Source organism: Nycticebus coucang, chromosome 8, assembly GCF_027406575.1.
Source record: "Nycticebus coucang isolate mNycCou1 chromosome 8, mNycCou1.pri, whole genome shotgun sequence".
NCBI classification, from domain to species: domain Eukaryota; kingdom Metazoa; phylum Chordata; class Mammalia; order Primates; family Lorisidae; genus Nycticebus; species Nycticebus coucang.
The window spans coordinates 95,189,265-95,214,288 of NC_069787.1; the positions used below are offsets into that span (position 1 = coordinate 95,189,265).

General features: G+C 43.5%; 1 protein-coding gene across 7 annotated transcripts in view; it reads left to right on the top strand.

Moving 5' to 3' along the window:
* The window catches only part of RBM6 (RNA binding motif protein 6), a 170,204-nt gene extending 151,027 nt beyond the window's left edge, over window positions 1-19,177 (top strand). For 6 of the 7 annotated variants that reach the window (XM_053598698.1, XM_053598697.1, XM_053598702.1 and 3 more), the window contains 6 exons: window positions 3,895-3,990; window positions 6,337-6,597; window positions 7,743-7,817; window positions 10,392-10,489; window positions 16,466-16,595; window positions 18,938-19,177. In XM_053598698.1, coding sequence (XP_053454673.1) covers window positions 3,895-3,990; window positions 6,337-6,597; window positions 7,743-7,817; window positions 10,392-10,489; window positions 16,466-16,595; window positions 18,938-19,063 — 786 coding nt within the window. In that variant the 3' untranslated portion in view covers window positions 19,064-19,177. The remainder of the gene's footprint in view (window positions 1-3,894; window positions 3,991-6,336; window positions 6,598-7,742; window positions 7,818-10,391; window positions 10,490-16,465; window positions 16,596-18,937) is intronic. The other variant, XM_053598699.1, reaches the window with a different exon arrangement.
* Window positions 19,178-25,024: the final 5,847 nt, after the last annotated feature.

A 25,024-nucleotide genomic window follows, 5' to 3' on the forward strand; every position in this document is an offset into this window, starting at 1 on the left:
CCTAAAAAAATATATGTGTGTGTGTACAGGAGTTATGGCTGGTGCCTGTAGCACAATGATTACAGCGCCAGCCACATGCACCAAGGCTGGCAGGTTCGAGCCCAGTTCAGGCCAGCTAAACAACAGTGACGACTGCAACCGAAAAATAGCCAGGCCTTTTGGCAGGTGCCTGTAGTCCCAGGTCTTTGGGAGGCTGAGGTAAGAGAATTGCTTAAGCCCAAAAGTTTGTGGTTGCTGTGAGCTGTGACACCACGGTACTGTACTGAGGGCAACATAGTGAAGACTCTGTCTCAAAAAAAAAAAAAAAAAAAAATTAATAAATAGGAATTATGGACACAGGATATTTAGGTTTAAAATACTCTAATTACCCGATGTAGGCAGTCCCCATGCCTCTTACGGCCCCTGGGCAACTTTCTCCCTTTTACAAATGGAAATACTATATAATATAGATGATAGAATAAAGTGACTCAGCTCAAATTCCAGTACCTTAGCTTCACATATTTTCACTTTTTTACATTCCCTTTTAGTGTTTGACTCTGTGTATACATTTCTTTAGTTATAATTGTAGATACAGTTTTTTTTTTGTTTTTTTTTTTGTAGAGACAGAGTCTCACTTTATGGCCCTCGGTAGAGTGCCGTGGCCTCACACAGCTCACAGCAACCTCCAACTTCTGGGCTTAAGCGATTCTCTTGCCTCAGCCTCCCGAGTAGCTGGGACTACAGGCGCCCGCCACAATGCCCGGCTAAAAGATTACCTTTTTTTTTTTTGGCCGGAGTTGGGTTTGAACCCACCACATCCAGTATATGGGGCCAGCAAACTACTCCTTGAGCCACAGGAGCTGCCCCATAGATACAGTTTTACCACTTCTTATCATAAATATTTTTCCATGTTTCTATAATATTCTTTATTTTTAATACCTTTGTGGCAAAAATTCACAGTAAAAGTATGTTTAGCAACCACTATCGAGAACAGTATGGAGGCATCTCAAAAAACTAAAAATAGTTGCAGCACCTGTGTCTCAGTGGGTACAGCGCCAGCCCCATACCATATACCAAGGGTGGCGAGTTCGAACATGACCTCTGCCAAACTGCAACAAAAAAATAGCCGGGCAGGCGCGCCTGTGGCTCAGTGAGTAGGGCACCGGCCCCATATGCCGAGGGTGGCGGGTTCAAACCCAGCCCCGGCCAAACTGCAACAAAAAAATAGCCGGGCGTTGTGGCGGGCGCCTGTAGTCCCAGCTGCTCGGGAGGCTGAGGCAAGAGAATCGCATAAGCCCAGGAGTTGGAGGTTGCTGTGAGCCGTGTGACGCCACGGCACTCTACCTGAGGGCGGTACAGTGAGACTCTGTCTCTACAAAAAAGAAAAAAAAAAATAGCCGGCATTCTGGCGGGTGCCTGTAGTCCCAGCTGCTCTGGAGGCTGAGGCAAGAGAATCACCTAAGCCCAGGAGTTGGAGGTTGTTGTGAGCTGTGACGCTACATCACTCTGAGAGTGATAAAGTGAGACACTGTCTCTAAAAAGAAAACAAAAAAAAACTAAAAATGGATCTACCTTATGATTCACTAGTCCCACTGATGAGTATATATCCAAAGGAAGGGAATTTGATATATTGAAAAGGTATCTGTACTCCCATGTCTACTGCTGCTATATATACAGTAGTGAAGATTTGTAAATAAACCTAATTGTTCATCAACAGATGAATGGATAACAAAATTGTGGTACATATACACAATGGAATATTATGTAGCCACAAAAAAAAGAATGAAATACTTCCATTTGCAATAGCATAGATGGAACTAGGGAACATTATGTTAAGTGAAATAAACCAGGCACTGAAAGACAAATCTCAGCTGGGAATAGTGGCTCACACCTTACAATCCTAGCACTCTGGGAGACCAAGGCGGGAGGATTACCTGAGCTCAGGAGTTTGAGGTTTCTGTGAGTTCGGCTGATACCATAGAACTCAAGCCTGGGCAACAGAATGAGAATCTCTAAAAAAAAGGAAGAAAGAAAGATAAATCTCACTTGTTCTCACTCATATGTTGGAGCTAAATATTATAAACCATTAATCTTATGGAGACAGAATAGAATGATGGTTACTATAGGTTGGGAAGGTAGGAAGGGAATCAGGGGATAACGTGGGGATGGTTAATGGTCTGCAAAAATACAGTTAAATAGAATTTAAAAATATTTGATAGCACAACAAAGTGACTATAATCAGCAGTAAGTTAGAATATACTTTAAAATAACTAAAAGAAACTGGCTTGGCACCTGTAGCTCAGCGGCTAGGGCACCAGCCACGTATACCAGAGCTGGCAGGTTCAAATCCAGACCGGGCCTGCCAAATAACAGTGACAACTGAAACCAAAAAATATCTGGGCATTGTGGCAGGCACCTATAGTCCAGCTACTTGGGAGGCTGAGGCAAGAGAATCACCTAAGCCCAGGAATTGGGGGTTGCTGTGAGCTGTGACACCTCGGCACTCTACTGAGGGTGATAAAATGAGACTCTGTCTCTAAAAAAAAAGACCACCCTGAGCCAGAGCGAGACCTCATTTCTAACAATAGCCAGGCGTCGTGGCAGGCTTCAGTAGTCCCAGCTACCTGGGAGGCTGACGGAAGAGAATCGCTTAAGCCCAAGAATTTGAGGTTGCTATGAGCTGTGACGCCACAACACTCTACCAAGGGCAAGAGAGTGAGATTCTGTCTCAGAGAAAGAAAAAATAAATAAAAAATAATTTTTATATCTTATATTAAATCAAGGCCAGGTGTGGTGGCTCACACCTGTAATTCTAGCACTCTGGGAGGCCATGGCGGGTGAATTGCTTGAGCTCAGGAGTTCAAGACAAGCCTGGGCAAGAGCGAAAGTCAGTCTAAAAAAATAGCTAGGCATTGTAGCAGGCATCTGTAGTCCTGGCTACTAGGGAAGCTGAGGCAAGAGGGTGGGCTGAGCCCAGGAGTTGGTTGCTATGAGCTATGACACCACAGCATTCTACCAAGGGTGACTCTGTCTCAATAAAAAATAAAAATCAAATTATATATATATATATATATATATATGTATTGTTTTTTTGTTTTTTGAGACAGAGTCTCAAGCTGTCACCCTAGGTAGAGTGTTGTGGTGTCAGAGCTCACAGCAACCTCCAACTCTTGGGATTAAGTGATTCTCTTGCCTCAGCCTCTGAAGTAGCTGGGACTACAGGCTCTCGTCACAATGCCAGTTATTTTTTGGTTGTAGTAGTTGTTTGGCAGGCCAGGGCTGGATTCTAACCCGCCAGCTTTGGTGTATGTGGCTGGCACCCTAGCCACTTGAGCTAAAAGCGCTGAGCCACAAATCACATACTTTTCTTCTTTTTTTTTTTTTTTTTTTTTTTTTGGTCAAATTATTTTCTAAAGAATTACACTCCTTTACCCTAATACCAGTTATACATTAATGAAAATAGATGAATTTGCTTGTGGTTCAATTCATAGCTTATCTTTTTCTTCTTTTAAGATTAGTTGTTTATCTACAGATACAGAAAAGTAGAGGAAAGACAGTTTGTCTAAGATCTTAGATGTTAGACTGGCTTAATATTTGGATTCTACTTCTACCATTTAATCTTTCTAACTATATTCTCAATCATTTGTAAAGTTAGGTTATTAATGCCTATCTAGGAAGATTGTAGTAAAGTTTAAAGAAGATAATGGCTTCATCTAGTATCTGACATATGGTAAATATGTAATACATACTAATTGTTATGTTTTTAATGGTTCTTTGTTTCAAATTCAGTATAGCAGCATTACCGACATTTTACGAATTAGGAGCTTTGGGAAATTAGCCTAATTTCTAGAGTTAACAATTAACCCAATTTTTACGAGTAGGTATCATATGAGAGTTACCTGTGGGTTTGATCAGTTTCAGGAAAATACCAATGAAGGGAAGGCCCCCCCAGAGGACGTCTTTAAGAAGCCCCTGCCTCCTATTATGAAGAAGGAAGAAAGTTCTCCTCCAGTAAGGCTAACTGATCCTCTGCGCTAGGGCTGGTTCTAGGTGGGAAAAGAACTTCAAAGGCTGATGTCCTTCAGCTGCCCATGTCTCCCAAATAAGGATTCATCTTAAGTACAAGCATAAGGCACATTTTGCTATCTAATAATAGGTGTATTACTAGAGAATCAGAGGCAGTTGTCTGCTCTATTTCTTTCTACCCTGTAGCATTCCCACCAAACCAAGAGATGTCTCACCCTTTTTATGTTGTTGTTCTTGCCAATTCTTCTCTAAATCACTAAGGAAACTGATTTTCCTGGCCGTGATATTTTCTGCCTTTTGGTATCATATTAGAATCACTTAGAGAGCAGCACCTGTGGCTCAAAGAGAAGGGTGCTGGCCCCATATGCCGGAGGTAGTGGGTTCAAACCCGGCCCCAGCCAAAAACTGCAAAAATAAATAAATAAATAAAAAAGAATCACTTAGATACTGATTACACCTCCTGTACTGATGCATACATATGGTGCATTTCCAGTCTATGAAAATTAGGTCAACTTAAGGAGGTGGTCAACTATAAAGGTTCTGGTGTACAAGGTTTGACAATTAAGTTCACAAACTCATCCTAGAAAAAGTGCTATATACAGTAAACATGTAACATATACGGTATTTTACATGTTTCAGTTACTCATCACTGAATATTACTATGGTCACTTTTGAAATACTCCCCTTGGGAAGCTATACACCTAGTCTACCCTTCAAAGCAATTCAGGAACTTTCCTGGAATAGCCAACAGAGCTTTTATCATATTTACCTTTGATGTCCTGAATGTCATCAGAATGTCTTCAATATTTCCTTTATCTTTGGGTAAAGAAAAAAATCATTGGGGACCAGATCAGGTGAGTAGGGAGGGTGTTCCAATACAATTATTCTTTGGCAAAAAACTCCCTCACAGACTATGCCATGTGAGCTGGTACATTGTCATGATGCAAGAGCCATTAGCTGTTGGCCAAGATTTTCAGTTAAGATTTTCCTCTTTCACTAACATTGTTTACTTGGTCTCATGTGCTTTTCACGGTCAACTGGTGATTTTTATGCACAATTCAATGAATTTTTGCAATGTTTTCATCAGTTCTGCTCATTACTGGCTGTTCTGACCTCTCATCAATGACAGTTTCTCTTCCTTCAGAAAAATATTTAGTCCATTTTTACACTGCCATTTTCTTCATGGCATTATCCCCATAAACTTGGATTAACATGCCTGATTTCACTTCCTTCTTGCCAAGTTTAACAAAAAATCGAATGTTTATTCATTGCTCTAATTCAAGCTTTCACATTCTCATGACAGCACACAAAAACGTGCAATAACAGTAATGAATGCTACTCAGCAAGACACTGCTACATATTGACAGAAACACTGCTGTGCAACATTGATGTACCAAGATTGTGAAACCTTATCCACCTGTTTGTACAGTGCTGCCAACATAAGCTCACAGTGGCCAGCTCGAAAACATATTTGTCAGACCTCATATATAGGAATAGTGACCATGCTGAATTTTTCTGTTTTGATTAACCATGGAACCAGTGACTGGGTATCATTTTTTAATAGTACTCTTTGAGGTACTCTTTGCCTTCTCCACATTATCAACCCTTTGACTGTGGAGCTCTCAGAAACATGCCAACTGAGGCATGCAGCAATTACAACACTATGCCACTCTTTGTCTTTATTGTGAAAGTGCAACATTTGTAACAGTAACAAATATCAGTCCTTTTTCATGATTTTTGCAAAGATTTGTGTTTGTGCAAAATGAACAATGCCTGCTAGGCATCGTTTGTACCAAATGAACATCCTATTTGAATGCCTGTAGAGTTTGCAGTCAAATGGTTAATTCAGTTCATTGTAACATCTGTCCTAGCCATGCCTTTGCCTTTACCTCACTCAGGAACTGAATCTGTCCACTTAACACTGCAGTTGCTTTTAGTTTACTTCCTAAATCCCATTTGTTATACCCTTGATGAAATTCATCTTTCCTTTTCTCCATGAGTTATAGTGACTTTGAGGTATTTATCTCTTCCTCTTTGTAACTCATAACTTTTAAAATTTTTTTGCTATTTTCTACCATTTCTCCCTTTCTTCACATTCTGTTGCTAGAGCCACTTCCAAAGGAACTGCTATGGTTTATTTCAGTGAGCTAGGAACACAGTCAAACTCTAGACTCTGAAAAATGAGCAGTGGGCCCATGATGGAATAATGAATCCAATTCATATTTTAACTGAAAGAGAACAAAGAAATGAAATACCCATTTTAGACTATCCAAAAATGGGTCCCAACATATTGGTTGAATTTAGCATTGATTCCCGGCCTTCTCCTTCCAGCCTAAGGTGGTAAACCCATTAATTGGCCTCCTGGGTGAATATGGAGGAGACAGTGACTATGAAGAGGAAGAAGAGGAAGAACAGACCCCTCCCCCACAGCCCCGAACAGTGCAGCCCCAGCAGCGGGAAGAGCTGACCAAGAAGGAGAATGAAGAAGACAGACTCACTGACTGGAATAAACTGGCTTGTCTGCTCTGCAGGAGGCAGTTTCCCAATAAAGAAGTTCTAATCAAACATCAGCAGCTGTCAGACCTGCACAAGGTATGAGGGGAAGGAGATAAGACCTTTTAAACCTTTGACTCTTATCATCGATGGGCATTACAGGGCATTATATACTTATACCATCATTCTTCATCATGTATCATTCCCTGTTCCTATTGTTAAATCAGTCTAATTCAAGAATGAATTGCTCTGAAATAAGGTTATACCCATCTTTGAAGAACTTCAGTATGTAAACCAAGGCAAGCAGCATGGCTGTGGCTAGGGCACCAAAAACAGAGGATGTACAGGAAGAGAAAGGGCTGTGGAGTAAGAGGCTTATTTACTGGGCTTCTTAATTCTGCCATGAACTTAACAATTGGACCTCAGATAAGCCCCTTCTCTTCTTTGGTTCTTGATAGCTTCTCTTGATTCTCTTCAGCTCTGACAATGTTCAGTTTTCACCAGAGGTGAGTCAAATTCTACCATCTCTTCATATAGTGAGTATTGCTATAAGCCATAGCATAACAGCTATCCTTATGGTGTTAAGTGGACATACATTGGTCCTCCCTTACAGTTTTCCTATTTATATATACTGACCAAAGAGCCAAATTATGGACAAATAAAGCCCCCAAATGGAGTCATGTTCTCAGATTAATTTGTTTTACACTCCTTCTCTAGCAGATATTGTGAGAGCAGATAATGACACTGGATTTAGATTTTCTCTCAGCACAGAATCCCAAAGTCTTACTTAGCTGAAAGCTGAGACATTCTACTTTTGGTATAGGTAAATTACTTTTCCCAGCCACCTCTCCAGGGGTTCTGCAAAGTTCTAGGACTGAGAGAATCTCCTTACTATCCATGCAACAGATTACCTCCAACATCCTCTGACTTTCTGGAATTCCAAGTCATCAGACTGGCATAATTGATTTTCAGCTCTTTGGTGTGCCTGCTAATAAATGGCTAAAGAGAGGGAGAGTAGTTGTCAGGAAAGAGAAGCTACAGGTCTGGTAAATTGACAACTTGAACTGGCCCCAGAACAATGGAAAGCAGACTAGTACTTTTCCTTTCCTTAGTGTCTTCTAATACAAAGAACTACCTCTCTGTATAAGAGCTACTTTGGACTCCTTAAGTTTCACTGGCATAGAGGCATTTCTAGGACGACTTTTTCCCGAGAGCTGTACTCATAGAATTCCCTCTCTTCTCAGCAAAACCTGGAAATCCACCGGAAGATAAAACAGTCTGAACAGGAGCTAGCCTACCTGGAGAGGAGAGAACGAGAGGTAAACTTTGGTGACCCCAACTCTTTTTGCTTTCTGGTATGGACTTTTTAGGTTGCACTGATCCCTCCTCACAAGAAGACAGATTGAAGAGGCCCCAAGATATAGTGTATGTATTTGTCAAAACTCGGCTGGGATACAGTGCCTCATGCCCATAATCCTAGGACTTTGGAAGGCCAAGGCAGGAGGATTGCTTGACACCAGGATTCCAAGACCAGCCTGGGCAGTAGTGAGACCCCCCTCTTAACTAAAAATTAAAAAAAGAAAAATTAGCTGAGTGTGGTGGCAAACACCTGTAGTCCCAACTACTCAGGAAGCTGAGGTGAAAAAATCCCTTGAGCCCAGGAGTTTGAGGCTGCAGTGAGTTATGGCAACACCACTTTAGCCTGGCAACAGAGCGAGACCCTGTCTCAAGAAAAAAATGTTTAACCTTTTTTTTTTTTTTTTTTTTTGAGACAGAGTCTCAAGCTGTCACCCTGGGTAGAGTGCCATGGTGTCACAGCAACCTCCAACTCTTGGGCTTAAGCGATTTTCTTACCTCAGCCTCCCAAGTAGATGGGACTACAGGTGCCTGCCACAATGTCCAGGTATTTTTTTTGTTGCAGTTGTCATTGTTGTTTTTAGCTGGCTGGCCTGGACCAGGTTCGAACCTGCCAGCCTCAGCACCCTACCCACTGAGCTATGGGAGCCACCATTTGTAACTTTTTTGAAAAATTACAGATTCACAGAAGATGCAAAGAAATGTATAGAGAAGTCTAGTGTATCTTTCTGCCAGTTTCCCTCAATATTGATATTTTGTGTGACTGTAATACAATATCTAAACCAGCAAATTGACATTCCTCAGTAAGTTATACCTTAAAATGGATTTTTTTTATTGTTTATAAATTATACCTCAATAAAGTTGATCTTCCCACCCCACCCAGAATTTTCTTCGCTGCTAGTTATTTTCTCTATAGCATATTCTTTTATGTTTATTTATTTTTTTTTTTGGCCGGGGCTGGGTTTGAACCCACCATCTCTGGTATATGGGGCCAGCACCCTACTCCTTGAGCCACAGTATGTTTATTTTTTGAAACAAGATCTTGCTGTGTTGCCTAGGCTGGTTTTAAACTCCTGGACTAAATGATCTTTCCACTTCATCCTCCCAAGTAGCTCGGGTTATAGGTACCTGCCACCGCACCCAGCAAGTTGGGGGTTTTTTTGTTTGTTTGTTTTTTGAGACAGTCTTACTATGTTGTTCTTAGTAGAGCGCTGTGAAATCACAGCTCACAGCAACCTCAAAACTCCTGGAGTCAAGTGACCCTCTGGTCTCAGCCTCTCAAGTAGCTAGGACTACAGGCACCCACCACAGCACCTGGCTTTTTTTTTTTGAGACAGCCTCAAACTGTTGCCCTGGGTAGAGTGCTGTGACATCACAGCTCACAGCAGCCTCCAACTCCTGAGCTCAGGTGATTCTCCTGCCTCAGCTTCCCAAGTAGCTGGGACTACAGGTGCCCACCACAATGCCCAGCTGTTTTTTAGTTGCATCCATCATTGTTGTTTGGTGGGCCCGGGCTGGATTTGAACCCGCCAGCTCAGGTGTATGTGGATGGCGCCTTAGCCGTTTGAGCCACAGGCACTGAGCCAACACCTGGCTATTTTTTGTCGCACTTGTTGTTTAGCTGACCCAGGCCACGTTCGAACCCCCCAGTCTGGGTGTATGTGGCTGGTGATGTAACCACTGTGCTATGCATGCCAAGCCAAGTTGGTATTTTTTAAAAAGGTGATGTTAGGCTGGGTGTGGTGGCTCAGACCTATAATCCTAGCTGAGGCCAGTGGATTGCTTGAGCTCACCTGTTCAAGATGAACTTGAGCAAAAGCAAGACCCTGTCTCTACTAAAAATAGAAAAACTGAGGCAAGAGGATCGCTTGAGCCTGACTTTGAGGTTGCTGTGAGCTGTGACACCATGGCACTCTACCCAAGGTGACAGCTTGAGTCTATATCTAAAAAAAAATAATACAATAGAAAATAAAAAGATGAGGTTACAAATCCCCAACAAATTAAAAAAAAAAAAAAAAAGGTGATATTAGAGTCCCCAGGTAGTTCAAAGAAATAGCTCTTCTCTTTCCTGCTCAGCTTTTAAATCAGTTAAGATGAAGGAATGTTAAATACGACTGTGAAATAGCATCATTTACTATTAAAGGCTAAGCTAGAGGATGTAGCTTGGTGAGAGTCTAATGAATTTGCTACCTCAGCCACACAATTAAGCTGACTGACTTACTGAGTTACAGGCATCACTGGCCTGTACTATGTGATGGTTAAGAATCCACCTATGGAGGCCTATTGGAGATCACCTACTGCTCAGAAGGAGAAAAGACAGCTGAGCCAAGCATGCCAACTTATTTTTTCCAAAGTTTCCAGTCAGAGAAGTCACTGCCTTCTCTAGAAAAAATATGTGAAGGAGTTGGTTTGAAATTCCAGCAGTTACAAGTTGACTACCTTCACATTGAAACAAATACCAGGAATGGGGTAAAGCTTCCCCACTCCCCAGTTCTTTCAAGTTGAAATTTTAGGTCTGTTCTTCTGCTTATCAACAGGGAAGATTTAAAGAAAGAGGAAATGATCGCAAGGAAAAGCTCCAATCTTTTGACTCTCCAGAAAGGAAAAGGATTAAATACTCCAAGGAAACTGACAGGTAAGCCTGGAACTCTTTATTCAGCCTAGGCCTCAAGTACAAATGGTAAAACCATTTCCTCCTCCAACTGCACTGCTATTTTCTCTCTCAGGGTGGTGAAGTTATCAGAGTAGATTGTGTCTGAACTTCTTGAGCATGAGGTTTCTCCAGACTTTCCACCATCCATCTTTACACAGGAATTGTCCATTTACATAGAAGATTGACTGCTTCATTTGCTCAAAACCAGGGCTAGAGTGACCATGGTCAGGATCCCTTTCTCTCTTCATCAGTAGTGCTAGTGCTATATCCTTGTTTACAGGCCTGATTAGAATGTCAGACTTGCGCCTTTTCTCTAGGGAAAATGCATTTTCACAACACAGGTATTAAATAAGTGGTTGGCTGCTGGAGATATATGATCTCTACCTTTCTGCACTTGTTTCTAGTCAAATGATTTTTTTTCTTTTTTATTGTTTGAGATTCATTGAGAACACAAAGAATTAAGTTATACTGATTGCATTTGTTAGGTAAAGTCCTTATAATTGTGTCCCAACCTTTAAGAGGTGTGCCATATACCATAACCCCCTATCTCCCTCCTTCACCCCCCCCACCTGCTCCCTTCTTCCCCTACCCCCACCTTATATTAGATCATCTACTGCCTTCATATTAGAATTGAGTACATTGTATTCTTGCTTCTCCATTCTTGTGATGCTTTACTAAGAAGAATGTGTTCCTTCTCAATCCAGGTTAATACAAAAGATGTAAAGTTTCCATCTTTTTCAAGGGCTTCACAGTGTTCTGTGGTGTACATATACCACAGCTTATTAATCCATTCCTGGGTTGGTGGGCATGTAGGTTGTTTCCACATTTTGGCAGTTGTAAATTGAGCTGTAATAAACAGTCTAGTGCAAATGTCATTATGATTAGTGAAATGATTTTAAAATTGCAAGACCAGAGTTATATAGAATGTGTTGATAACTCACTTGTATACAGGTACTCCATTAATTGCAAGGAATACTTTGGTCGACAAGACGTATTATCCTTGACTGAACACAAAGTATGTAGGTGATGATGCATCCTATAGGGCAGACACAGAAATTAGTTGGGAAGAGGAAGGCATTTCAGTTGCAGGGAACTATATATACCACGCATGAAAGAGAGCCAGCTCATGATCAAGGAATTTCAAGTAGTTTAATGATGCTGAACTTTGAGAATATATTATTGAGTGACAGATAAAACTGGTTCAGTAGATAGAGGCCAGTGCATGATGTTCAGACACCTTGAACAGCATGCTAAGGCTTTATCTTAAAGGCAGTGTGAGGTCTTGGAATGATTTTAAGCAGGGTATTGATCTAGCTTTGCATTTTGGAGAGATTACTAATTGTGTGGAAGACAAGTTTGTAGAGAACTAATGATGTACCTTCTATTGTGATTCAAGTGAAAGATCATGATTACTCAAGAGAAGTTCATGAGTATACAAAAGAGAGTGGGGTGGCTGCTGTGGCTCAGTGAGTAGGGCACCAGCCCCATATACCAAGGGTGGTGAGTTCAAACTCGGCCCCAGCCAAACTGCAACAAAAAAAAATAGCCAGGCTTTGTGGCGGGCTCCTGTAGTCTTAGCTACTTGGGAGGCTGAGGCAGGAGAATCATTTAAGCTCAAGAGCTGGAGGTTGCTGTGAGCTGTGATGCTATGGCACTCTACCAAGGACAACAAAGTAAGACTCTGTCTCTAAAAAAAAAAAAAAAAAGGAGAGTAGATTAGAGAAATGTCACATCCACCAGTCTTTGTGATTGGTTGTATGGGGAGAGGGAAAAGTCACTGACAAATCTCAGGGTTTTTTTAGGCAGCTTAGAGGAAAAGACACAGTAATAGACCTTTAAAAGGTAAAAAGGGTGACAAGGTATACTAGCAGGAGGAGATATATTGTCATTTATAACGAGAGAGTATTGCAAAGGTCTTTGTGTTGGTAAACAAAAGAACCAGTAGCCAGAGGAGGTTATGGCCATGAGAAGGGAGATGATAGACAGAGCAAGGCCCTTGAGGAGGCTGGACAGAGTCTGTGGCTCTGACCTACAAGCTTATTTGATCACAGTCTACCATAAGATGTATTTTTGCATCATGGCCCAATAATAAAAACTGTGTAACTGAAAAAGAAGTACTCATGTAAAATACTTCCTTATTGGAGGTACCTGTGGCTCAGTGGGCAGGGCGCCGGCCCCATATACCAAGGGTGGCAGGTTCAAACCTGGCCACAGCCAAACTGCAACAAATAAATGGCCAGGCCTTGTGGCAGGCACCTGTAGTCCCAGCTACCCAGGAGGCTGAGGCAAGAGAATCGCGTAAGCCCAGGAGTTGGAGGTTGCTGTGAGCTGTGTGACGCCACGGCACTCTACCAATGGCGATAAAGTGAGACTCTGTCTCTACAAAAAAAAAGAGAAAGCTATTCAACCACTAAAAAAAAGGAGTAAAATACTTCCTTACTGTGTGCAGTATACTCTGATATTTTATTTCAGTCTATTCTATTTTCATTTTGGAGGAGTGTTAAGACAAGGTCACTTAATCAATGTGGCTTTCAGCTTGGCACCTGTAGCACAGTGGTTACGGTGCCAGCCATATGTACCAAGGGTGGCGGGTTTGAATCCGGCCCAGGCTGAACAACAGTGACAACTGCAACAAAAACATAGGTGGGGTTTGGCAACTGTAGCTCAAGCGGCTAGGGCATCAGCCATATATACCAGAACTGGCAGGTTCAAATCCAGCCTGGGCCTGCCAAACAATGACAACTACAACCAAAAAATAGCCGGGCATTGTGGTGGGCACCTGTAGTCCCAACTACTTGGGAGGCTGAGGCAAGAGAATCGCTTAAGCCCAGGAGTTGGATGTTGCTGTGGACTGTGATGCCACAGCACTTTACCCAGGACGACAGCTTGTCTCAAAAAAAAAAAAAAAAAGGGCAGCACCCGTGGCTCAAAGAGTAGGGCGCCAGCCCCATATGATGGAGGTGGCAGGTTCAAACCCAGCCCCGGACAAAAACTGCAAAAAAAAAAAACAAAACAGGCAGGCCTTGTGGTGAGCGCCTGTAGTCCCAGCTACTGGGGAGCTGAGGCAAGAGTTTGAGGTTGCTTTGAGCTGTGATGTCATAGCACTCTACCAAGGGTAACATAGTGAGACATCTGTCTCAGGAAAAAAAAAAAAAATGTGGCTTTCCATTGTATCATTCTCTACAATTTGAAAGTGGAGTAAAACAAAGAGAAAACAGCCATGAGAAAAAAGGAAACCTTAGCCCTGAGTCAGTTGGGATAAGCCTAGGCAGGGTATAGAAAGAGACCTTTCTTGGGGCGGCGCCTGTGGCTAAAGGAGTAGGGCGCCAGTACCATATGCCGGAGGTGGTGGGTTCAAACCTAGCCCCAGCCAAAAACCACAAAAACAACAACAACAACAAAAAAAAACTGGCTCTATGTTTAAGGGCGGCGCCTGTGGCTCAAGGAGTAGGGCGCCGGTCCCATATGCCAGAGGTGGCGGGTTCAAACCCAGCCCTGGCCAAAAACCACAAAAAAATAAATAAATAAATAAAAAGAGACCTTTCTCTATTCTTAGCACCTTTTATATCATATTTTCCTGACTCTCTTCTTTCCCAATTGTCTTTCTTGCTCCTCTTCCTTTTCTTGGTTAATTCTCGGTGTTCCTTTATTCTTGCTCTTCTACTTCCCTTGACCTGGTTTTCCAAGGGCTTTAGCCACCACCACCAAGATAATATGTCCTGTGGTTCCATCTCAAGTCAGTTGTTTTCTGGGCTCAAAATAGCCATTTCCATTTACTTCCTGGGTGTGTATTCTTGGACAGAACCATTACTCACTATTACATTGCATATTATACTGCAGTCCAGTCCTCCTAAACTCCTGTATTCCTGTGGCAGAGTAGCAACATCCATAGCAACATCTTCTACCAGACCTAGTCTTCCTCCTTTATCAACCCTGTATCCAATTAGTAGTGGTCAAAACCTTAGTTAAGTCTTGCCCCTTATCTTAGTCTGTTTTGTAATGTCATAACAGTATCACAGCCTTAGAAATTTATATAATAAATACAAATGTATTTGGCTTACTGTTCTGAAGGATGAATGTCAAAGGTGCTGTGTCTGGTGAGGGCCTTCATGCTGTGTCATCTCATGGTCAAAGGTGGGAAGACAAAAGAGTTTGAGTAGAGGGAGCTTAGGGGAAAAGGGTCAGACTCATCCTTTTATCAGGAATCTACTCCTGAGATAACTAACCTTTACTCCCACAGTAACAATATTAATCCATTCATGAGGGCTCTGACCTAATCACCTGGTAGAGGTCTCACCTCTTAACACCGTTACATTGGGGATTAATAACCACTAATTTTTTTTTTTTTTTTTTTGAGACAGAGTCTCAAGCTGTTGCCCTGGGTAGAATGCCCTGGCGACATGGCTCACAGCAACCTCAAACTCTTGGGCTTAAGTGATTCTCTTGCCTCAGCCTTCAAGTAGCTGGGACTACAGGAGCCTGCCACCACGCCTGGTTATTTTTTTGTTGCAGTTGTCATTGTTGTTTAGCAGGCCCAGGTCGAGTTCAAACTGGCCACCCTTGGTGTATGTGACCGGCACCCTGTTGACTAAGCTACAGGCACCATCTGACCACTAATTTTTTTTTTTTTTTTGAGACAGAATCTGCTCTGTCACCTAGGCTAGAGTGCCATGGCCTTAGGCTAACCTCAAACTGCTGGGCTTAAGCAATCCTCCTACCTTAGCCTCCAAAGTAGCTGGGACTACTAGCTGGCACACACCACCACACCTGGCCTGGCTAATTTTTCTATTTTTAGTAGAGACAAGGTCTTGCTCTTGCTCAGGCTGGTCTGGAACTCCTGAGCTCAAGCAGTCCACATGCCTTGGTCTCCAAGAGTGCTAGGATTACCAGCATGAACCACCATGCTGACCAGGAAGTAAGTTTCTAACAAATGAACTTTGGAGGACACATTTAAACCACAACATCTCCCAGTCTAGGTCACCTCCACACTGGTATCATACTCCCAATCTTTGCTGCTACTATTCTTTAGTTCTTTCTCTACCTTACCACCAAAATGACCTTTATAAACAGAACTCTGTTCTTGTAACTTGCCTTTTTGCAAACATACACCTTCCCTAGTGGTTGGCCTGGACTCCAGGATTTCTTTGCCTGAAGGATAAAGTCCAGAGATATAATTTAGCTTAATGGTCAAGGCTTTTGACATTATGACTCCAAACAGCCTTACCTTTATCAATTCCTACCATTCCTCTCCTGGACAAATTGTGTTCTTTCACTTCTCCTTCCTTAAATCTTCCTTTTCTCTCACTTTTTTTTTTAAGAGATAGAGTCTCACTTTGTTGCCCTTGGTAGAGTGCCGTGGCGTCATAGCTCACAGCAACCTCCACCTCCAGCTTTTGGGCTTAGGCGATTCTCTTGCCTCAGCTTCCTGAGTTAGCTGTGACCACAGGCGCCCGCCACAATGCCCGGCTGTTTTTCGTTGTAGTTTGGCCAGGGCTGGGTTCAAAACTACCACCCTCGGTATATGGGGGCAGCGCCCTACTTCCTGAGCTACAGGTGTTACCCTTCTCTCACATTTTTACTAGTTGACTATCTCTTCATTTGTCAAGACGCAATTCAGGTACCTTCCTAATGAAATTACTATCATTTTCAGTGATGTCCCTTCAGTTTGTGTTCTCTCTCCTATATATCTATAGCAGATATCCACTATTGCCACATCTGTGATTGAGCTCTTTTCTACAAATATCTGTTGACATAATTCTCAAATCCTTTCTCATAAACACAGCAAAATCTTGATCATCTCTGTATCCCTAAGGATAAAGCCTATTGCATAACTAGCAGGCACTTAGAGGGTGTTGTTTAATATGTTTTATAGAAGACAGATCTAAATCAAGAAAATAGATTTTCATTAGGCTCACAAGCAGGGCACCTTGAAAGTGATGGGATCTGCTTCTTTTGCAGTGACCGTAAACTTGTTGATAAAGAAGATACCGACACTAGCAGCAAAGGGGGCTGTACCCAACAGGCCACTGGCTGGAGGAAAGGGACAGGCCTGGGATGTGGCCATCCTGGATTGGCTTCTTCAGAGGAGGTGAAATGATTTCCATCTTGTTTTGGGTGACATGAACCTGGGATGCCCTTAACTTTCACTTTTTGGCCTGGAGTGGTATCCTTGACTTTTAGCTAGGATTTCTCTATTGTTAGCATACGACATGGCAGCTGAGGAACCTTTTGGTCCTGGATTATAGCTTGGCATGCTGGGCCCTTTGTTATTTGAGTGGCATTGGGAAGGAAAGAAGTTGGGGTTCATCATACTCTTAGAAGGAGTAAACAGTGCAACAGTATTTGAAGCAGACAATTTGAGACTGAAGAATCATTTGGTAAAAAGAAGCAGAGAACCAGAAGTGAAAGATACGTGGGTCACTATGAAAGTTTTCAGACAGACTGTTTGTGGTTCATTATTTCATTTCTAAGATATACATTTGACACCGGTATCCTTTCTTACTTTTTTTTTTTTTTTTTTTTTTTGAGATAGTCTCACTATGTCACCCTCAGTAGAGTGCCATGGCGTCACAGCTGACAGCAACCTCAAACAATTGGGCTTAGATGATTCTCTTGCCTCAGCCTCCCAAGTAGCTGGGACTACAGGCACCCAGCTATTTTTGTTGTTGTTGTTGTTGTTGTTTGGCACCCCGGGCCAGGTTCAAACCCACCAGCCCCAGTGTATGTGGCCGGCGCCCTAGCTGCTGAGCTATAGGTACAGAGCCAACAGTGGCATCCTTTCCATTCACCTGGGCAGTTTTCAACTTACTCAGCTTATCTGTGTTGCTGGGAGGGCTTTGTTTCCATCTGCACAAATTTTGTTTCTTGATTTTTCTGTATCTCAAAACTTTCATAATAACCTTCATATAAAGTCATCTCTGAGAGGAATTGTTAGATATCTTTGATGGCTAAAATTTTTGGAGCATGTAGGTAGTCCTGAAATTTTGCCATTCATATTTGAGGAAGAGCTTCTAGAAAAGGTGGTAAGAAGGAACATTGCTCATTTTATGTTGGCTTGATTCTCCTCTGAAAATGCTGATACTGGCTGGCGCCTGTTGCTCAGTGAGCAGGGTGCCGGCCCCATATACCAAAAAAAAAAAAAAAGAAAATGCTGATACTGAAGCGTATGTCCTGTAATTTTTTTTTTTTTTTTTGTAGAGACAGAGTCTCACTTTATGGCCCTCAGTAGAGTGCCGTGGCCTCACACAGCTCACAGCAACCTCCAACTCCTGGGCTTAAGCAATTCTCTTGCCTCAGCCTCCCGAGTAGCTGGGACTACAGGCGCCCGCCACAACGCCCGGCTATTTTTTGGTTGCAGTTTGGCCAGGGCCGGGTTTGAACCCGCCACCCTCGGTATATGGGGCCGGCGCCTTACAGACTGAGCCACAGGCACCGCCCTGTCCTGTAATTTTTTACCACCCTTCTTATTCACCTTCCAAATTCCTTGTGTATTTGTTTAATGTAAGATTTTTTTGTTTGTTTTTTGTTTGTTTGTTCTGAGATAGCCTCACTTTTTTTACCCTCAGGAGAGTACAGCAACCTCAAACTCTTGGGCTCAAGTGATCCTCTTGCCTCAGTTTTTTATTCATTTTTAGTAAAGACAGGGTATCACTCTTGCTCAGGCTGGTCTCAAACTCCTGAGCTCAAGTGATCTGCCTGCCTCGGCCTCCCAAAGTGCTAGGTTTACAGGTGTGAGCCACTATGCTTGGCCAATAATGAAGATTTTTTTTTTTTTTTTTGTAGAGACAGAGTCTCACTTTACTGCCTTTGGTGGAGTGCCATGATGTCACAGGACTCACAGCAACCTCTAGCTCTTGGGCTTCCACGATTCTCCTGCCTCAGCCTCCCGAGCAGCCAGGACTACAGGCGCCTGCCACAACGCCCGGCTATTTTTTGGTTGCAGTTCAGCCGAGGCTGGGTTTGAACCCGCCACCCTCGGTATATGGGGCCGGCACCCTACTCACTGAGCCACAGGCGCCACCCAATAATGAAGCATTTTAAAAAGTTCTCTTGGCTCAGTTCCTGTGGCTCAGCTGCTAGGGCGTCAGCCACATACACCAGAGCTGGCGGATTCGAATCCAGCCCAGGCCTGCCAAACAACAATGATAACTACAACCAAAAAATAGCCGGGTGTTATGGCAGGTGCCTGTAGTCCCAGCTACTTGGGAGGCTGAGACAAGAGAATCGCTTAAGCCCAAGAGTTTGAGATTGCTGTGAGCTGTGATGCCACAGCACTTTACCAAGGGCAACAAAATGAGACTCTGTCTCACCAAAAAAAAAAGTTCTTCTATATCCTGCTCCTTATTGGTCCAGAAATGCTTGTGGTCAAAGACCAGCACTGAGGCTAATGAATTCATAGGACTCACTTCATTGTTGGTCTATGTTTTGCAGACTGAAGGCCGAGTGAGGGACTCCAGCACTGGGGCCCCAGGAAGAACCAGCAAGAGACAGTCCAATGAGACATACCGAGATGCTGTTCGAAGAGTCATGTTTGCTCGGTATAAAGAACTCGATTAAGAATGGAGACAATTCCTCCAGGACACACCTCTTCTTGTTTTGTCTGTCTCTCCTTTTGTTTTGTTACTGTTCTTGCTGCTAGAACTTTTTTAAATAAACTGTTTTTCAATGTGATTTTTTTTCTCCCAGTGATTGAGGCTGGGGCTACTAGTAGGAGGGAGATAAAACCTTCGTGTGTGCCCCCTGAGGTGATGCTGAAATGGCAGCTGATACCACAATGAGTCCTGGAACACTACCTTCTACTAGTGTGCATGGCTGGGTTGCAGTGACCTTTGGATCATAGATACTGTGAATGCTATTAGATTTTAAATTGTCTAAATGTAATCAGTAAACATAGCATCTCATTTTTTCTTATCTTTTTGGTAACTGCTGAGGCTGAACATATTTCTGTATATTGGTTTACTGCTAAACCAATTAGACTTTGAGAATCCTATCTTCCTTGTTTTTAGGGATGTCAAAGGAAGAGTGTGACAACTCCTTTTCTGAGTGCCTACTGGGTACTTGATACTTTGATCACAACAAGTTGATATAGTAAGGATTATCAGTCCTCTCTAGCCACTACCCCAGCTCTTCTACTTACCCTCCGTAGCTAAAACTCTCCAAAGTGGGGGTAACTGCCCTCTTTTAAATCTTTCTCAGTTCCGCTGTCGTCACTCCTGCTATTTTACAGGACTTGCTATAAAATTGAGCTTTAAAAAAAAAAAAAAACCTCATGGCGGGCGCCTGTAGTCCCAGCTACTCGGGAGGCTGAGGCAAGAGAATTGCTTAAGCCCAGGAGTTGGAGGTTGCTGTGAGCTGTGTGAGGCCACGGCACTCTACCGAGGGCCATAAAGTGAGACTCTGTCTCTACAAAAAAAAAAAAAAAAAACTCAGCTCAGCACCTGTAGCTCAGCGTCTAGGGCGCCAGCCACATAGACCAGAGCTGGCGGGTTCAAATCCAGCCTGGGCCTGCCAAACAACAATGAGAACTAGAACCAAAAAATAGCCAGCCATTGTGGTGGGTGCACCTGTAGTCCCAGCTACATGAGAGGCTAAGGCAAGAGAACCACTTAAGCCCAAGAGTTTCAGGTTGCTGTGAGCTGTGACACCACGACACTCTACCAAGGATGACATAATGAACTCTGTCTCAAAAAAATAAAAATAAAAATTTTTTGGCGGTGCCCGTAGCTCAAGTGTGTAGAGTGCCAGCCACATACACTGGGGCTGGCCAGGTTCAAACCCTGCCCAGGCCTGCTATAACAATGCCAACTGCAACAACAAAAAACAGCCAGGCGTTGTGGCGGGCACCTATAGTCCCAGCTACTTGGGAGGCTGAGGACTAAGAGAATTGCTTAAGCCCAAGAGTCTGAGGTTGCTGTGAGCTGTGATGCTACTGCACTCTACCGAGGGCAACAGTGAGATTCTGTCACAAAAAGTAAAATAAAATAAAAACAAAAAACCACAGCTGGGTACAGTGGCTCATGCCTATAATCCTAGCACTTCTGGAGGCTGAGACAGGTGGATTTCTTGAAGTCAGGAGTCTGAGGCCTGAGCAAGAGTGAGAGTCCATCTCTAAAAAACTAGCTAGGTGTTGTGGTAGGTGCCATAGTCCCAGCTACTTGGGAGGCTGAGACAAGAGGATCACTAGATGCCAGGAGTTGGAGGTCGATATGAGCTATGATGCCATGGTACTCTACCGAGGGCAATATAGCAAGACTCTGTCTCAAGAAAACAGGGCCCAGGGGACGGTGCCTGTGGCTCAGTCGGTAGGGCGCCGGCCCCATATACCGAGGGTGGTGGGTTCAGACCCGGCCCCGGCCAAACTGCAACCAAAAAATAGCCAGGCGTTGTGGCGTGCGCCTGTAGTCCCAGCTACTCGGGAGGCTGAGACAAGAGAATCGCTTAAGCCCGGGAGTTGGAGGTTGCTGTGAGCTGTGTGAGGCCACGGCACTCTACCGAGGGCGGTACAGTGAGACTGTCTCTATAAAAAAAAAGAAAAAAGAAAACAGGGCCCAGGACAGAATTGGCCTATAGTTTACAGTTTGTTAACCTGTGTTACAGACATACTTTATAGACTATATGCATGCGGCTGAATTTCACTATGGTGGTTTTTTTTTTTTTTTTTTTGAGACAGAGTCTTAACCTTGTATAGCAACCTCCAGCTCCTGGGCTCAGGTGCCTCAGCCTCCCTAGTAGCTGGGACTACAGGCGCCCACCACAATGCCCAGTGTGAGCCAGAGCACTTGGCTATTTTTAGAGACGAGATCTCTCTCTGGATCAGACTGGTCTCCAACCCGTGAGCTCAGTCAATCCACCCGCCTTGGCCTCCCCAAGTGCTAGGATTACAGGTGTGAGCCACTGCACCCGGCCCTTCACTGTGTTCTTTTAAAAAAAAAAAGGGACAGAGACTTGGCAAGTGAGAGATGTAAGAGGAGTCTGCTAAGGAGAAAACATCAGCAATAGGAATGGTAAATGTGAAAGTAAATTATTTGCCCTGCTATGTCTAGAAAAGGGAAAGCCAACAAAATCAAGAGCATATTTTAGGGTGGCGCCTGTGGCTCAGTGAGTAGGGCACCGGCCCCATATGCCGAGGGTGGCGGGTTCAAACCCAGCCCCGGCCAAACTGCAACAAAAAAATAGCCGGGCGTTGTGGCGGGTGCCTATAGTCCCAGCTGCTCGGGAGGCTGAGGCAGGAGAATCACGGAAGCCCAAGAGCTGGAGGTTGCTGTGAGTCCTGGGACGTCATGGCACTCTACCGAGGGCAGTAAAGTGAGACTCTTGTCTCTACAAAAAAAAAAAAAAAGCACATTTTAGAAATTGAGAGCAACAGGTTCTTGAACTTTGTACCACTAGTATTGCATTACAGAAGATGGGACATTTGAATCTTTCAACCCTGACATATGCGCTACTCTGAGAACCCTTCTGGTCCAACTGATTTCTACAGGTCATTTGTGGTGCATCTCATTACTTTCTGTCTTAGTAGGTTAAAACCTTTGGGGGAAAGCATGGGATGGGGGAATAGGGTCTCTGGTGCCTGGGATAGAGTGCAGTGACATCCATGACCCATTGCAACTCCTGGGCTCAAAGGATCCTCCTGCCTCAGCCTCCCAAGCAGCTGGTACAGGTGTGCACCACCATGCCTGGCTAATTTTTGTATTTTTTTTTAAAGACTGGGTCCCACTATCTTGCACAGGCTGGTCTTGAATTCCTGCCCACAAGTGATTCTTCATCCTTTGCCACCCAAAGTGCTAGGTTATAGGTGTAAACTACCATACTCAGTCCAGTCCAAAACTCTTCTTGTAAACTTGTCCAGTTTTGGCCTGAACTAGATATACCAGGTTTTCCTTCTAACCCTATCACCTCACTGGACCTGGCATGATCTGTAGGACATGTCAAATGTTCACCGTTGTTAGCCTTGGTTATTGGCTACCCAGCAAGGGAGCATTCATTTATTATTATTTTTTTATTCATTCACTTTAGCTTGTAGCAATGATGGTCTCTGTGCACATGGTATTCAGTCCAGTTGGAAAAATGGACATTGAGCAACTACTGATGTGATGAGAGCCTCAGGGAAAAGTGCAGTAAGATATTGGGATGGTATGACATAGACTTGGCTTGTTTGGTGGCAATAACATCTTCCCTGAAGAAAATACTTATGTTTAGACCTCAGAGACCAATTTGGGCCATTGCCTAAGATCTTTATTTTTTCTCATTTGGCTTATTCATTGTAATAGAGATTTTGCTTTTGGAAATAAGATTTGAAGTTTTTAAAACATTCTAAAAGCAGTACCTTGGGTACTGATGAAAGAAGGAATGGGGGCGGTGCCTGTGGCTCAAAGGGGTAGGGCGCCGGTCCCATATGCCAGAGGTGGGTGGCAGGTTCAAACTCAGCCCCAGCCAAAAACCACAAAAAAAAAGAAGAAGAAGAAGGAGGAATGATATGAAAATTGTCACCTTGTTATGTCCCTGAGAAGTTCCATGAGACCTTTGATCATAATGCTAGAGCAGGGATCTTGGATAATTTTCTTTGCTGTTATTTCCCTAGGCCTGGCACAGGGTCTAATAATGTATAGGCATGCAATTAACGAATAAATGATTCTAAGCTCATAGTTATATGGGAAATACTGTTAAATTTTGAGTATATATCTTAGTTCATCAAAGCCCATCTCTGACAAAAGAAATAATTTTATTTTCTTGATATAGGCAAGAGTTTGTCGATAAATCTTTTTTCTGGCTCAGCACCCGTAGCACAGTGGTTACAGAACCAGCCACATAAACCGAGGGTCAGCAATGACAATGACAACTGCAATAAAAAATAGTCGGGCATTGTGGCAGGCATCTGTAGTCCCAGCTACTTGGGAGGCTCAGGCAAGAGAATCACTCAAGCCCAAGAGTTTGAAGTTACTGTGAGCTGTGACATCACAGCACTCTACCAAGGGCAACATAGTAAAACTGTCTCAAAAAATAAAAATCTTTTTTTTTTTCTTTGTCTTCTAGAGCAATAGTTCCCAGTGTGGGAACAAAACATGTTAACCAGTTTCTCATTATGCCAAGTGGTAGGAGATTTTTTTTTTTTTTTTTTTGCAGTTTTTGGCCAGGGCCAGGTTTGAACCCACCACCTCCAGTATATGGGGCCGGCACCCTACTCCTTGAGCCACAGGCACTGCCCGATAGGAGATTTTTTTTTTTCTTAGTTTTTGAGACAAAGTCTTAAATTTTTTTTTTTTGGTTGCAGTTTGGCCGGGGCCAGGTTTGAACCCGCCACCCTCGGTATATGGGGCCTGCACCTTACCGACTAAGCCACAGGCGCCACCCAGCGATAGGAGATTTTTTTTTTTTTTTTTGTAGAGACAGAGTCTCACTTTATGGCCCTCGGTAGAGTGCCGTGGCCTCACACAGCTCACAGCAACCTCCAACTCCTGGGCTTAAGCGAGGAGATTTTTTTTTTTTTTTTTTTGTAGAGACAGAGTCTCACTGTACCGCCCTCGGGTAGAGTGCCGTGGCGTCACACGGCTCACAGCAACCTCTAACTCTTGGGCTTACGCGATTCTCTTGCCTCAGCCTCCCAAGCAGCTGGGACTACAGGCGCCCGCCACAACGCCCAGCTATTTTTTTGTTGCAGTTTGGTCGGGGCTGGGTTTGAACCCGCCACCCTTGGCATATGGGGCCGGCGCCCTACTCACTGAGCCACAGGCGCCACCCGCGAGGAGATTTTTTTTTTTTTAAGACTTATAATCAACATTTCATTATAGGGAAGCTGTATTTTTATTTTACATATAAAAGGGCTTGGTGTCCATAGGTAGCTCAGTGATAACAGCGCCAGCCACATACATCAGGGTTGGTGGGTTTGAGCCTGGCCCCAGTCTGCTAAACAACGACAACTAAAATAAAAATATATAGCTGGGTGTTGTGGCGGGCGCCTGTAGTTCCAGCTACTCGGGAGGCTGAGACAGAAGAATCGCCTAAGCCCAGGAGTTGGAGGTTGCTGTGAGCTGTGTGATGCCACAGCACTCTATTGAGGGCAATAAAGTGAAACTCTGTCTTTACAAAAAATAAATAAATAAATAAAATAAAAATATAAATAGCCAGGTGTTGCAGTGAGCGCCCATAATCCCAGCTACTCAGGAGACTGAAGCAAGTGAATCACTTAAGCCCAAGAGTTTGAGGTTGCTGTAAGCTGAGATGCCACAGCACTCTACTGAGGGAGACATAATGAAATTCTGTCTCACCAAAAAAAAAACAGAGTATGAAACATAATCTTAAGGTACTGTCCTTTATTGAATATAAGTGGCTTGGGGGCAGCGCCTGTGGCTCAGTTGGTAGGGCGCTGGCCCCATATATGGAGGGTGACGAGTTCTTTGCAGTTGGCCCTGGCCAGCTAAAACAGCAGTGCCAACTGCAACAAAAAATAGCCAGGCATTGTGGTGGGCGCCTATAGTCCCAGCTACTTGGGAAGATGAGGCAAGAGAAAAGCTTAAGCCC